The sequence below is a fragment of the Leptinotarsa decemlineata genome, unplaced genomic scaffold (genome assembly GCF_025532065.1).
Source record: "Leptinotarsa decemlineata unplaced genomic scaffold, Ldec_3_MD MMD2_tig00000010_RagTag_RagTag, whole genome shotgun sequence".
Taxonomy (NCBI): domain Eukaryota; kingdom Metazoa; phylum Arthropoda; class Insecta; order Coleoptera; family Chrysomelidae; genus Leptinotarsa; species Leptinotarsa decemlineata.
In genome coordinates, this window is record NW_027412538.1 from 11,795,871 (window position 1) to 11,809,300 (window position 13,430).

A 13,430-nucleotide genomic window follows, 5' to 3' on the forward strand; every position below is an offset into this window, starting at 1 on the left:
GTGGCGGCCGGCGTTATTTTCTTTCGGGAATGACCTACAACACTATAAATTTCAGTTTTTTTTATTCAGTACTTCTGAACATCGTTTATTGTGACCAACTATATTTCTCAATCTTTAATTGAATTCCAATTTACGTTTTAGTTGCCCTCGTAAATGCGCAAGTATTACTGAAAGGCTGCGAAACAAAGGGTTATGTAATACTGAGTGCTGCAAAAGCAGAAATCGTTCAGAGGATTCATAGACCCGCTTGGAAAGACAGGACGCTGGTTTCTAAAACAACTTGGTTGGGAACTTTAGAATGTATGCAGTACTACGCTACGGTTAATGCTAGAGAAAATGATACGACCGATGGTTGGTAGCCTTTCATAAACCGCGTAAAAATTTTTAAAACTAATATATTTTAGATAATATAATGTGGCTGACAGTTGACAATATTCAGGAAAAAGAATCCACAGAAATATCCGAACCCTCAGAAGTACCAAACATGGTGGGTAGTGGCGTTTCTGTAGGAGCTGTTGTCAGTGATACCGTCGGACCTAGTTGTTCTAGGCAGGTATGTACTATGAATACCCATTGCCACAACTTTTACTTTTATTCGGAAGTACCTGATATTTGAAATCTAGTTCATTATCGATGATGATTATTTTTCAGCTACAACGTATTGTATCAAGATGTAAATGTGAATTTTTTTATGCCGATTATGGTGACATCAGTGTTGATCCTAAAGGTTTAGGGGAGATTCCACCTCCACCGCAAGAAGAAGTGGGACCATGGGAGAGTCGAGAGTCAGCTGTTGATGCTTTCACTCTCATGCATTATGACCTCGAAGTCTGTACAAATTCTTTACAAGTGAGTGATACCTCAAATTCCTATAATAATAATAATAATTTTATTAGTCTCAAAAAACACATAGTTTTTAGACACGTCAATACAATTTCTAAAATAGGTTTGAGAGGATGAGATTCATCAATATAGTTTTAAAAAAATGCTTGAAGATAAATTAGATTTACAAAAAAAATACATACATACATTCAAAGTTGAGTAAAAGTTAGGGAGGTGACCACAAAGGTGTCTCTTCTTGAATAATTTCGAAAAATTGATCAATTTCATATAAAGGATGTTTGGTTAATATTTTATTCAATAAGTTTTTGAATCTTCTAACTGGTAAGTTACAAAATTCGACAGGTAAAGCATTGTATAGCTTAATTCCTAGATTATCTGTTTTATTTATTTCTTGTATCATGTTGGTGTATATCCTTGTGAGCAACTTCATTCATCAAGTTTTCTTGAACAAGAAGCAGATTTTCATAGACAATAACTGAATATAGGGTCAATATTTTAAGTTTTACAAATATTGGTCGACACTTTTCATCATAATTGGTAGAGATTATGCTTCTTACTGCAGATTTTTGAATGACAAATATTCTATTAAGATGTACCTTTGATGCATTATTCCTATTGATTATACCATACCTAAGGACTGAATGAAAAAGTGAATGATATGTTGCAAGTGCCGCACTTTGATTTACTATTTTTTTAATTCTTATGATAGCAAAAACTGTCTTACTAAGTTTACTACACATGCTCATTTCAGGTTGGAATCTATTTGTATTCCCAAAAATTTGGTAGAATTTTTCTTATCTCGATTTAAGAAAATTGTTTCAAAAGTTAGAGTTTCTGTTTTTTGTTCATTGAGAATCAAGTCATTTGGTGTGAACCATGATCGAGCTTTCTCTAATATGTCAGAATGAAGATCATCTATTTTATATATTTTTTTGTCCAAGGTTGCATCATCTACATACAATATAGTTTCTATGTCTGACGAGTTCATCACGTGAGGCAGGTCGTTGATATAGATTAGAAACAGAAGTGGCCCCAATATTGACCCTTGTGGCTCTGCCGAACTTCAAAAACCCCATTCGGTGCCCAGCGGGGCAGGCAAAGTATGTGCTCTGCTGTTTCATCATTTTCCAAACAGAGGCAACAATGACCTGTGAGAAGGCCTGTTAGACATCGAAGTTTATCCCTATATTAGTCCAACAACTGTTTGGTATCAAGCTTGGATGGGTGAATAAACGCCTTGAAGTGAGCCAATCCTGAAAGATTCTGCCAGAAGTCCATAAATCTTCTTGCCATCCAGGTGTTCAATCTTTGTTTGGCAAAACCAGTGGGGTCCAATGACTAATGGACCTACCCACCGGATGTATACACCCAATCTCCATCTGAGGTCTGGTCAAGCAGCAGTTCAGGTATGACACGCCTGAGGTGCACATGTCACCCTAGTTAACAAAAGCCTAGCTTTTGCCATCGGATCGAGGAACCTTGCCGAGTCCCTCCGTTACGGTAAATTGACCTTCTCCATTTTGGGTATAGAACTTGGGATCTGAATTATCATCTCAATGGACCATCAGTTTCCTCACACCTCCATACGACTGAGAGGAATGAAATTTGAACTGGCTAACCCAATAACCATTGAAGATTATCCGGATATACATCCAGTGGGGTCCAATGACTATATTTTCTTTCTAGTATGCCATGCTGTTGGATATAGTGAACAATCTGTTATTATATGTGGAGCCTCATAGAAAAGAAGCACTAGAAAAGTTAGCTCGTATGAGGTTCAAGTTACAACTGCATAGCGTTGAAGACCAAAGAAAACCCATACAAAACCAACAGACACTCGTTAGATCCACCCAGAGTAAGCTGAAGAGACTCGAAAAGGAGACTTACTTGGTCAACAAAGCTTTGGAAGAGAGCCCCGACGACATTGGGTTGAGGCAGGATGCTGGTCGATTGGAACGACTGGTGAGTTTGAAAAAAGAGAAATTTGGGACAACAGTTTTGTAACGATTCATTTCAGATGGATGAATGTAAGAATCAATTGAGCGCTCAAAGCGAGGAGTTGGACATGATGCTCTCATGTTATAAAGAGTCTCAACTTCTAGCAAACGCCCGCTTAGCTACGACTAGAAGTGATAAACCACTTACCATCGTGAGAGCTAATGAAATTTGTTTCAAACATGCACAATGGCGTTTGACCGAGGCGGACGGGCAAATTGGTATTGCAGATTTAGTATTGAGTAACTTTTTGTAGGTAGTATATTTTGTGATTACTGTGTACTGAAGATATTCTATTTTAGATACACTAAGAATTCAAAGAGTGATGATTCTGTGGAACACTTGCTGGAACTTGGCTATATGAGGATGACGAATTTGTTGCCCAACGAAATCTATAAGGAAGTTCTTTGTCCCACAGAGATACAATTTGACATGCCGATAGAACATAAAGTACATTTAATTTTAATGATTTTCCGTTATTTGAGATTCTATTTTATTCTTTTCAGAAAGTTTTGAGGATATTTTGCAGAGAGAAACCTCCTGTGGGTGGTATTTCAGTGAAGGAAATATTCGAAATCAATTTAGTACCTTTAACTCTAGGTAAGATTGAATACACAAGGTCTAATAAAAAATAAGGTCAATTTTCATTTTTCTCAAAAAGTATTCGTTCATTCATCAATTTCTATTTCGTACCCTTCACAGGGCACAGGAAAAAGTCGCAAGGGGCTAAGTCTGGTGAATATGGTGGCTAAGACAAGATTGCAGTGTTGTTTTTGGTCAAATTTGGCGTGCTTTTTTGGTCTTGGCTCTCCTGAGATCTTGCATTGGGATGATTGGACTTTGGTTTTGATGATGCAGGTTTTTCCTGCAGCTGAAAAAGCAAATGCGCCACTAGAATCAATGAAGTCGCCCCGGAGCGCCAATTAATTTTTGTTGTTTCATAATTTATCGATTTGTAATACTTTATTCTGTAATATACCTATGATTCATCACCAGTTATTACCCTTTTAAGCAAAATCGCCGTGGACGTCATTCAACAATTCATGAGCGATGATTTTTTGAATTGTTCTCGTATACCTTAGATTGTTGAGTGAATAATATAATGTTTTGCTAGGATTGACCAAGAAGTTCTACAGTACAATGATGAAATTTTGTTTTTCCGAAAGAGAAAGCGAAAATAACGATTACAACGACAGAACAAGTGAAGATGGTGATGCCGACCAGAAGGGAAAAAAGTCTAAATTGAAACGGAACCGCGATTCAAATTTCTATGTTCACATTGATGATGTTGAAAAAATGAAGGTATTTTTTGTACATTCCTTCAAATTGAAACAATTCATGAGTGGGTATTGTAGGAAAGAGCTGAAAAAAACAAATTGTTTGTTTACATTAAAATCCCAGAAGTGCCAGTCAAAGTTAGTTACAAGGGTACCAAAGAGAAGAATCTTGAGGATTTGAGAGATTACTCTATAATCATTCCCACTTTAGAGTATCACAATATGACATGGACCTGGTTGGATTTTTTAATGGCCATAAGAAACGACAGTAAAAGAGTGATTTTATCGCAGGTATGTTTATATCAAGTGGTCCAACGAAAAGTATGCACCTTGCTTTTCTCCTTTTTTTGTAACTTAACGCAAAAATGCTCGGACAGGTCAATTTTGCTTTTGAGGGGGACACATTTTAGATGTATTTTTCTACCTGTGCCTTCAACCCCCTAGCGAGGGTGAGTAACAACCCTAAAATTTCAAATGGAAGTGGGGTCGAGTGATATATCATTTGAAAGGGCACAAAATTCTCTTTCCAATGATATTTAATTTGTTGTATTTATTTGAATAGTTATTAAAAAAGCAAGAACATTTATTCGATATTTTTGGTGTTAATGAAAATGCGGAAAAAACGGCATTTTTATCACTACTACATTCCTCAATTTCTCTCGCGCGTTTTTTGGTTCAAATAACAACAGCAGATAAGTGTACAAAAAGAATTTAGACAAACGTACATTGATTCAGTTCGGTTGCTTTTGAAATTATTTCAACTTTACTGTGAAAATGGTTTATTCCATTCCTGAACGAGTTGAAATTGTTAAACTTTATTATCAACATAATAGTTGTGCTAGACTTACTGCTCGCCTCTTTAATAACAGTCATCCCGGGAAAAAATGTGAATGATTCGTACGTTGCCAAGTTAGTCCAAAAGTTTGTCGATACCGGATCTGTCTGTAATGTGAAACACCAGCCACGGAAACCGATCAGAAATGAAGCAGTGGAAGTCGCTGTTTTGGGACATGTTGAATTGGATCATACTCAAAGTACCCATCAGCTTGCTGCAGCCTCAGGTGTCTCCCGTTCGTCCATAATACGGATATTAAAAGCCTATAAATTTCATCCGTACAAAATTAAATTAGTACAGGAACTCAATGAAGATGATCCTGATAGAAGGCTGCAATTTTGTGAACAACTGAGCCAGCTACTAATTGATGATCCGCACCTATCATTCAACACATGCTTTTCCAATGAGAGTACATTTTTTTTAATAGAGCTGTGAATAGGCATAATTGCCGTTACTGGGATGACAGTAACCCACACTTATTCCGAGAGGTCCATACCTCTCAAAAAATCAATGTCTGGTGTGGCATATTAGGTAGTCATATCGAAGGGCCACTTTTTATTCCTGGGAATTTAACTGGTGAGGTCTACCTGAACATGCTTGAAGATATAATTGATCCTCTCATAACAGAAATAATTGAAAATGACCAAAATCATAATGATGATCGACTTCATTTCCAGCAAGATGGAGCAACTCCTCACTATGTTGCTCCGGTAAGAGAGTTTTTAGATGGCCAGTTTCCTGGACGGTGGATTGGAAGGAGAGGCCCCATCGAATGGCCTGCCAGGTCACCTGATTTATCGCCTTTAGACTTTTTCCTTTGGGGACACTTGAAAAATAAATGTTTTGCTACGCAGCCCGAGTCCATAGAAGATTTTCGCCAATGAATTACAGCAGAGTGCAAAAGTATAACACCTGATATGCTACAGAATGTTAGGAATAGATTTGAACGAAATCTTTATTATTGTATGGAAGCAAATGGGTCACATTTTGAGCACTTGCTGAAGTAGGATTCTACTAAGTCAATTATTAGGTATTATGAAGTTCTGGGTACAACCCAGTACTTCATTTTTGCATTAAGTTACAAAAATAGGAGAAAAGCAAGTTGCATACTTTTCGTTGGACCACTCTGTATGAAAAATATGTATAAGACTATGTATAGCCTTACTGTATATACTGAATCTTAAATTCCTATGTTTCAATGTAACTTGTAATTTTTTTTGTGACTTTTTCAATGAGTTTTCTTGTATTTATACCCGTTATTATTAGAGATGAAACGGATAGAAGTTTAGCCGTATACCGTAATTCGACCATCCTTGCAGCCGGATATTCGGCCGCCGAATGTCCGGCGGAATGTTGCCATTTGGTACATCGCAAGAAACACGCTTGTGGTTCATTTATTGCCTAATTGTATTGATTGCAATACATCTATCTTTCAGCACCTTGCAGCAGTGTGTACAGCGAAAGACTTTTTTCTGAAGCTAGCCTTATTTACGAAGACAAGCGAAACCGCTTGCTGCTTCTTAAGGTAGAGAAATTAGTATTCATTCGCCATAATTTGTCCTTTGTGCAGTTCTAAGTTGTAGAATTATTGTGTGATTACTGATTGTATTTCTTTAGTGATACTAAATAAAGCAATTAATTACGTAAAAATATTTTTTTGAAATCCGCTACCGGCCGGAAAGACAGTAGTTATAGGTTATTCGGCCGGATAGTAATAAGAATGCCGGATAGTTAGGGATATCCGTTTCATCTTTAATTATTATTGTACATATGAAACTTCAGTAATGAGTGAAATTTAATTCTATTGAATTTATAATAATTTTTCTCAAGGCCATAAAGCAGAAACTCCAAATAAAAAGGAATACAGGATCATCAAACGAAAGTACAACACCTCAAGAAGAAGATAAAGCTAGAATGTTATTTGGAGCAAGACATGTAAGTTAATTGTGACCTTGAAAATGTCTGATAGTAGGTATTTGTACATGTGGTTGTTTTGACAGGAAAAATAATGTTGTTTATTAAAGCAATTACTTTTTTTTAACAAATCTTTAAAAACACTCTTAACGTGAAGTTACTCCAGAAATTTTCCTGGGGATTTTTTGAAATCACTGACTCCAAACGATTCCTCAACAAGAATCAAGGGTTATGGTCGGAAACCCAAATGCCTATCCTCTGAGACCTGTTCAACAAATTATTTTGCAAAAAAAAATTACATTCAGTATTTAGATATTTCCAGGAAATTGAGATAGTACATAAAGGCATTGCAAAAATCACTTTCTGCAAGAATTTCTCGTGAATTTTAGTTTTTCAATTTGGAAAATACTTGGAAATTTTGAAGAAAGAAATCAAAACTATTCCATGGATGAAGTTCTTAATTTAACTGTGCACTATAATTTTACAGGCACCAGAAAACAGAAGCATTAGAAAAGGAGTATCAGGAGTTTTTCGTTTTGGTAAATAAAGGAATGGAAAAAGTTTACAATATTCACGAATATAAGACTTTAATTTTGCAGGTAATAGAAAACAGGAACAGTAGAAAAAGAGGAGCAGGAGTTTTTTTTTCGGTAAATCAAAGCAAAGGAATAGGTTATAATATCCACAATAAACTTAAGCCTATAATCAAGATGATGTAAATTATTAATCCAGTTGAATGACGTTTACCAATTTATGAGAATATTCATCAAACTGATTTGAGACTTTTAATGGTGGAACATCTGGTAATTTTTGCCTCTTTAATGTTCATTCTTTATGATTCAGAAAAACTATCGGCGTTTTTCAAAAAGATGAATATTTTGTGATTATAAAAACGTGATAGTAATATGTTAGGAAGTGAATATGTAAAATTATTTTCAACTTTTTGTCAATTAACCAAAAATCTAAGATGTATTTATATAGTACGTAGTATATAGTAACGTTACCAATTTTACATTTACTTTCATGAAAAATCGGCATTGGAATGACTATTTTCAAGAACACAATTACCAAAAGAACTCTCTGTACCAATTGGTACAGAGAGGTTTGTGTTTTACGTCTTCATTGTGTTATTCATTTTTATACAAGTATTTATATGTTTGTATTGCAGTGTGAGAGTATGTATATTTCATGAATATATTTATTTATTTATATTCTCTTTCATTTCATATTATCTTACAGAAAAAAAAAGGATCTGTGTAATGTTCTGCAAGGAACGTTAAGGCCTTAATAAAACGAGCAGATCATTATTTTTACAGGCAGCACTTGGGAAATGAACCCAAGAGTGACACCGAAGGCTGATGTGGAAATACTGTGAAAAACTGAAAAGGAATTATCTAAGGAAAAAAAAACGAAAAACTGCTTCAATAAAGGGATTAACTCAGTATAATTACAGAGCTAATCACTGAATATTGTCCAATTAGAAGCAAATAGTACCACAAAAAGTCATAGGCAGCTCGTCATGTCCCATCTAAATATGATGTCAAGTGATTTGAGGCCAATTTGAATGAATACGAATTAAACCAAAGCGCTACCGAAACAGCCCATCACAAACGGGAGATGGGATGGCGTAGAACTGGCCGTCAGCTGCCATGCTGTTTTAGATGGTTTAAAACGTCAAAAAACTCGAAAAGTGGGTGTTGCGAGCTTTCAAAGATCGACACAAATCACCGCCCGAAAATTAAACGCATTGAACGTCAAAGTTCTGCCTCATCCACCATACTCCCCAGACCTTTCGACAACCGACGACCATCTTTCCGAACACTTCGATAACTTTATCACCGGTAGAACCTTCACCAATCGGGACAAGGCAAAAACGGCCTTCGTCGACTTCTTCGAATCCAGAACACCCAGTCTTTTTGCTGACGAAATGAATTAACTCGTGTTACATTAGCAAAAGTGCACTGATTCAAATGGTGCTTATTTCGAATAAATTGAATGAGTATTCACTGAGGTATCAGTCTGATACAAGAAAAAGAAAATGCTGCGGCTCACAGGAAAACTAAGAAATGCACCTTGCAAGTCTTGTTCATTCGACTGGAAGACCACTGAAAAAAAAAAAAACTTATTTTTTATTTTTTGTAATTATTTTCCCATCAAATAAATAAATTACAACATCAAATGAAAGGATTTGGTTTATAAGGTTGGGAAATTTCTTTTGTTGATTTGAATGGAAAAAATAATTGGGATAAAAATTTAAAAAGTTCATGTTTATTCAGAAAAATACAAATACACTTGTTCCTCCATAACAGCAGCACATGTCCTGATATCGTCAATAGACAGAGCTTTCCACAGTGCAATTTGGTCGTTAGAAAATGTCGATTTCAAAAATATCAATGATTTCAATCATTATTTCAGGGCATAATTTGGTAGAAAAATATGAATCAAACTCTCCACCACGCTTTTCTGTTCTGCACTAAGAGAACTCTGTTTGCTCATTATAGTCAAAGTGTCAGCTGCCGAAAATAAAGCTGAGGAGTTTTCAGGAAGAAGTCTTTCGAAAACTTTGTGGGTATGAGTTTTAAAAATATCAAAATTGAGCTGGATTGTTTCTTGGAGTTGGGTCAGATCCTCTGTCTGGAGTAATGTTGTGAGATGAGCTAAGCTTATGCAAATCTGAAAAGAAACCCGTTGTTTTACTTTTTTTAAAATAACTCTAGAATAATATGTGTGTATGATGACTTGCTTATTTTGTGGGAATCCATGGAATGGATGAAAAACAATTTTTTTGTCTAATTTCCACCAGTTATTTTATTTTTAGGACCGGTTTCGGGTTTTACCCCATCAAGTATAAAACTTGATATCAATAAAACATTTATTGAATCAGTTTTCCTTCATAATCACAGACAAAAAAAAACATAACATCACCATAAAATACTGGCTGATTCAACAGGTCAAACAAACATAAAGAAGTCAATATAAAACGTAAAACATACATAAAAAAAAAGTTAATAAGTTACAATCAAATCAGGATTCGAGTAGTATGCTTTTTGTGATAGAAAAATTTTGAATCGCCTTTTAAGGGCATTGATATTATTTGAGGATTTACTGTCCTCACTAAGCTTATTATGTAGCTCAACCCCACAGCACATGAGGTGATTCTTTGATACTGTCAATCTACTATAAAGTTGATATAGTTGAGATTCATTTCTGGTGAAATGTTCATGGATTTGCTCATTTCTAGGAATGATTGAAATATTGTTTTTTATCAGTGTTTGGCAGGTATACAAACTAGACATTGTTAATAAACTATAACGAATGAATAATGGCCTGCAGTGTTCACTTGAAGATGCACCAGCCAGAATTCTGATTACCTTTTTCTGAATAACAAAAACTTCATCAGCTTTAGCTGATAAGCCACACTGTTCAAGACCATAGGAAATCACTGACTGAATTGAACTGTGGTATAAAAGCTTGAGAACATCAAGAGAGACTGTTTGTTTTAACCGACGAAGTAAATATATATGTTTACTGAGCTTCAGTTTGACACTATCAACATGGAACTTCCAGGTAAGTTCATCATCAATATCAACACCCAAGAATTTAGTACAATTAACTTGATGTAAAGTTTCATTATTCAATCTTACCAAATAGCTTTTATCAATAGTTATATTTTTAGTAACAAAGTTGAGCATTTGAGATTTGGCAGAATTTAGCAGCAGGCCATTTGTAGAACACCACTCCTCAATTTGATCAGTTACTTCATTAGCTTTGACAATTACTTCGGACATAGTTCCCGCAGAACTAGGCAACGAAATGATGAATTTTTCTCAGACTTCACTGAAATAGAAAAAGGCGTACCACAGGGAAGTGTACTTGGACCTTTACTATTCATTATATACATAAATGATTTCTCTGAAATTTACAAAAAATCAAGTACTAAAGTTGTGAGCTATGCACACAATCTCATTGTACCAGTAAACAGGAACCTCAACTTGGAATAATCCATTTCAAATAGCATTTCTATAGCATCCACATATTTCAATACCAACAAGTTATTGTTGAACACATCTAAAACAGACTGCATTTTGTTTAAAACTGTTCACATGAATATTTCTATTCCGGAGTATTTTCAGCTCAGTAGTGAAAGACTAAATATTTCAACGAGTACAAAACTGTTAGGAATTTATATAGATGATAAACTGAATCATGAGGTTGAGACGTCACTTGAAAATCGATGCACTGAAAATGGCATATTATGGGACTGTTTATCCTCTGCTGAAATATGGAATATTAGTATGGGGAGGGAGTACACAACTGGAACGTATTTTCATAATGCAGAAACGTATATTGAAAACAATTTTCAATTTGAATTACACAGACACTTGTCGGGGTACCTTCAAGGGTAACAAAATGCTTACTGTATATATACTATATATATTTATGTTTGTGTACTTTTTGTAAACGAGAACAAATTGAATTTTGAAGATGACAAATATAGACATCAACTGAATTCTACAACCATTTACCCATGATTATCAAAGAAGATCGGACAAAACAAATTTTTAAAAAACGTGTTTTCGATCTGTTGTGTGACATTGAGTCACATTCATTACAAGAATTCATGGACAAATAACCATTTTCAGTCTGTATCAAATTTAAGCTTCCTAGTAACTTCAATATTACATTCTACTCATCAATCTTTATCTGTGATATTTACTTATTTGTTCCTGTCATTTTCATATACTTATTGTATTTACCTATGCTTTTATTTATATTAACTGACATTTGTATTGTAAATGTAATCATTTTTATGACTTGAGTTTTATCAATTGTTTAAATTGAAAGCTTTAATAAATCTATCTATCTATCTATTTCGGAAAATCATTTATAAAAACAAAAAATGCAAGGGGTCCCAAAACAGAGCCTTGAGGTACCCCTCTTGATATACATTTTCTTTCAGAATCCATTCCATTCACACAGACCAGCTAACTATGATCAGTCAGGTAAGATCCAACTCAATTCAATGCAGAGCCTCGTATACCATAAAACTGCAATTTGTGTAACATTATGTCATGGTCAACGGGGTCAAAAGCTTTGCCCAAATCAAAAAAAAAATCCTAAAATTCGCTATTTGTTTTCCAAGATTTCCAGCGCATGTTTAATGAGTTGATCAATTGCACTAACTTAGATTTATTTCTTCTATAAGCATTCTGACTAGAAGAAAATAATCTGAACGATTCAAAGTAATCATATAATCCTTTGATAGAAACAGTATTCAATAATCTTAGAAAACTGACTAAGTAGCGATATAGGCCTGTAAGATGCACAGTCAAATCGAAAGCCCTTATTTTTGTATATTGGCAAAACCTTTAACATTTTCAGCATATCCGGAAACCTCCCTTCAATAAAAGTGGAGTTAACTATATGAGTGATAATGGGTAAAACCCGAAACCGGTCGTAAAAATAAAATAACTAGTGTAAATTAGACAAAAAAGTGTTTTAATTCATTTCATTAAAGAATTCCTTTTTATCTATTTTCCTCAAACTAACAAAAATTGCTTCACTCAAAATCTTCTATCCCACAAACTAATAGTCCGACAGCTGTGATATTTGAAACGTTTCTGTCGAAGGTTATGGTTAACTAAAAATCATATGGATTTGATACTAGTAGCGACATCTGTGTGTTAGCCTAAGAACTTATCAGCTCACTTAATATAAGAGAATCTTACCTGATCTACGAGGTTATCCCTATGTTTATACTCGTTAAAGTCATCTACGTTTTGTGAATTTTCCAGTCCCTTCAACAGAGCGCGCCATAATGGAATAAAAAAAAGTCCATAATGTTCTCTCTGAGATGGAGTCGATAAGGCTAGAGCTGCATTTATCCTCACTTTAAAATTGCGATAACTTACGACAAGATCTGCCAGTCCATTAAAAACTGATGCGAAAATAGCAGTCTGCCATTCTTTAGGAGTTGTAGCTGAATAATTCTTATAGAAGGCACAGTTCTTCAAAGCATTTCCGAGAGCATAACAAGCATTCCACCTCACCTAGTAACAAGGAATATTCATTTTATATTGTTCTTCACTAGCAAATGGAAAATTGATGAGAAAAATATTGGCAGACGTGTCAGAAAAACGTAATTTTCAGTATGTTTGATCTGTTTACTATAACCATTATAATTTAATATTTTTTGATACTATTATATTTATGTATTAACCGCCGTGTATGTACTGTTTTTTCATCACACTGACTGATCTTATTTGTGTTTTCTGAATCAACTGGTTGTATACCAAAAACACCAAAAATGTTGACATTATGTGAACTTCTCACCCTTGTATTAAATTATCTCAAGAAACAATTCGATCAGGCCGGTCTCAAGTCACCTACACTGTAAGTTAATGGACTGACACTTCTATAAGTGAAGTTTTTTTCCTTACACGAGGAATTGGGCGATTCGGATATGCGGTTGGTATGCGGATATGTTATTTGTCTTTCACTAGTTCGGACTTCCATTGTCTATTATATAAAATGATTTGAAATCCCTGAAACAAGTAAAAAAGAAT

General features: G+C 34.8%; 2 protein-coding genes across 4 annotated transcripts in view; one reads left to right on the plus strand and one right to left on the minus strand.

Moving 5' to 3' along the window:
• The window catches only part of hob (bridge-like lipid transfer protein family member hobbit), a 50,349-nt gene extending 42,276 nt beyond the window's left edge, over window positions 1-8,073 (plus strand). The window contains exons 23-34 of one of the 3 annotated variants that reach the window (XM_074171457.1): window positions 142-351; window positions 405-553; window positions 652-849; window positions 2,530-2,805; window positions 2,861-3,090; window positions 3,141-3,288; window positions 3,345-3,438; window positions 3,953-4,140; window positions 4,194-4,406; window positions 6,781-6,885; window positions 7,352-7,403; window positions 7,449-8,073. In XM_074171457.1, coding sequence (XP_074027558.1) covers window positions 142-351; window positions 405-553; window positions 652-849; window positions 2,530-2,805; window positions 2,861-3,090; window positions 3,141-3,288; window positions 3,345-3,438; window positions 3,953-4,140; window positions 4,194-4,406; window positions 6,781-6,885; window positions 7,352-7,403; window positions 7,449-7,486 — 1,901 coding nt within the window. In that variant the 3' untranslated portion in view covers window positions 7,487-8,073. Of the gene's footprint in view, window positions 1-141; window positions 352-404; window positions 554-651; window positions 850-2,529; window positions 2,806-2,860; window positions 3,091-3,140; window positions 3,289-3,344; window positions 3,439-3,540; window positions 3,928-3,952; window positions 4,141-4,193; window positions 4,407-6,780; window positions 6,886-7,351; window positions 7,404-7,448 lie in introns of those variants that run through there. The other 2 variants (XM_074171458.1, XM_074171459.1) reach the window with 2 other exon arrangements.
• Window positions 8,074-9,112: 1,039 nt separating this feature from the next.
• LOC111515420 (HEAT repeat-containing protein 6) overlaps window positions 9,113-13,430 on the minus strand; it is a 72,206-nt gene continuing 67,888 nt past the window's right edge. The window contains exons 16-17 of the mRNA XM_074171460.1: window positions 12,594-12,914; window positions 9,113-9,537 (exon numbers count right to left, since the gene is read on the minus strand). Coding sequence (XP_074027561.1) covers window positions 9,271-9,537; window positions 12,594-12,914 — 588 coding nt within the window. The 3' untranslated portion in view covers window positions 9,113-9,270. The remainder of the gene's footprint in view (window positions 9,538-12,593; window positions 12,915-13,430) is intronic.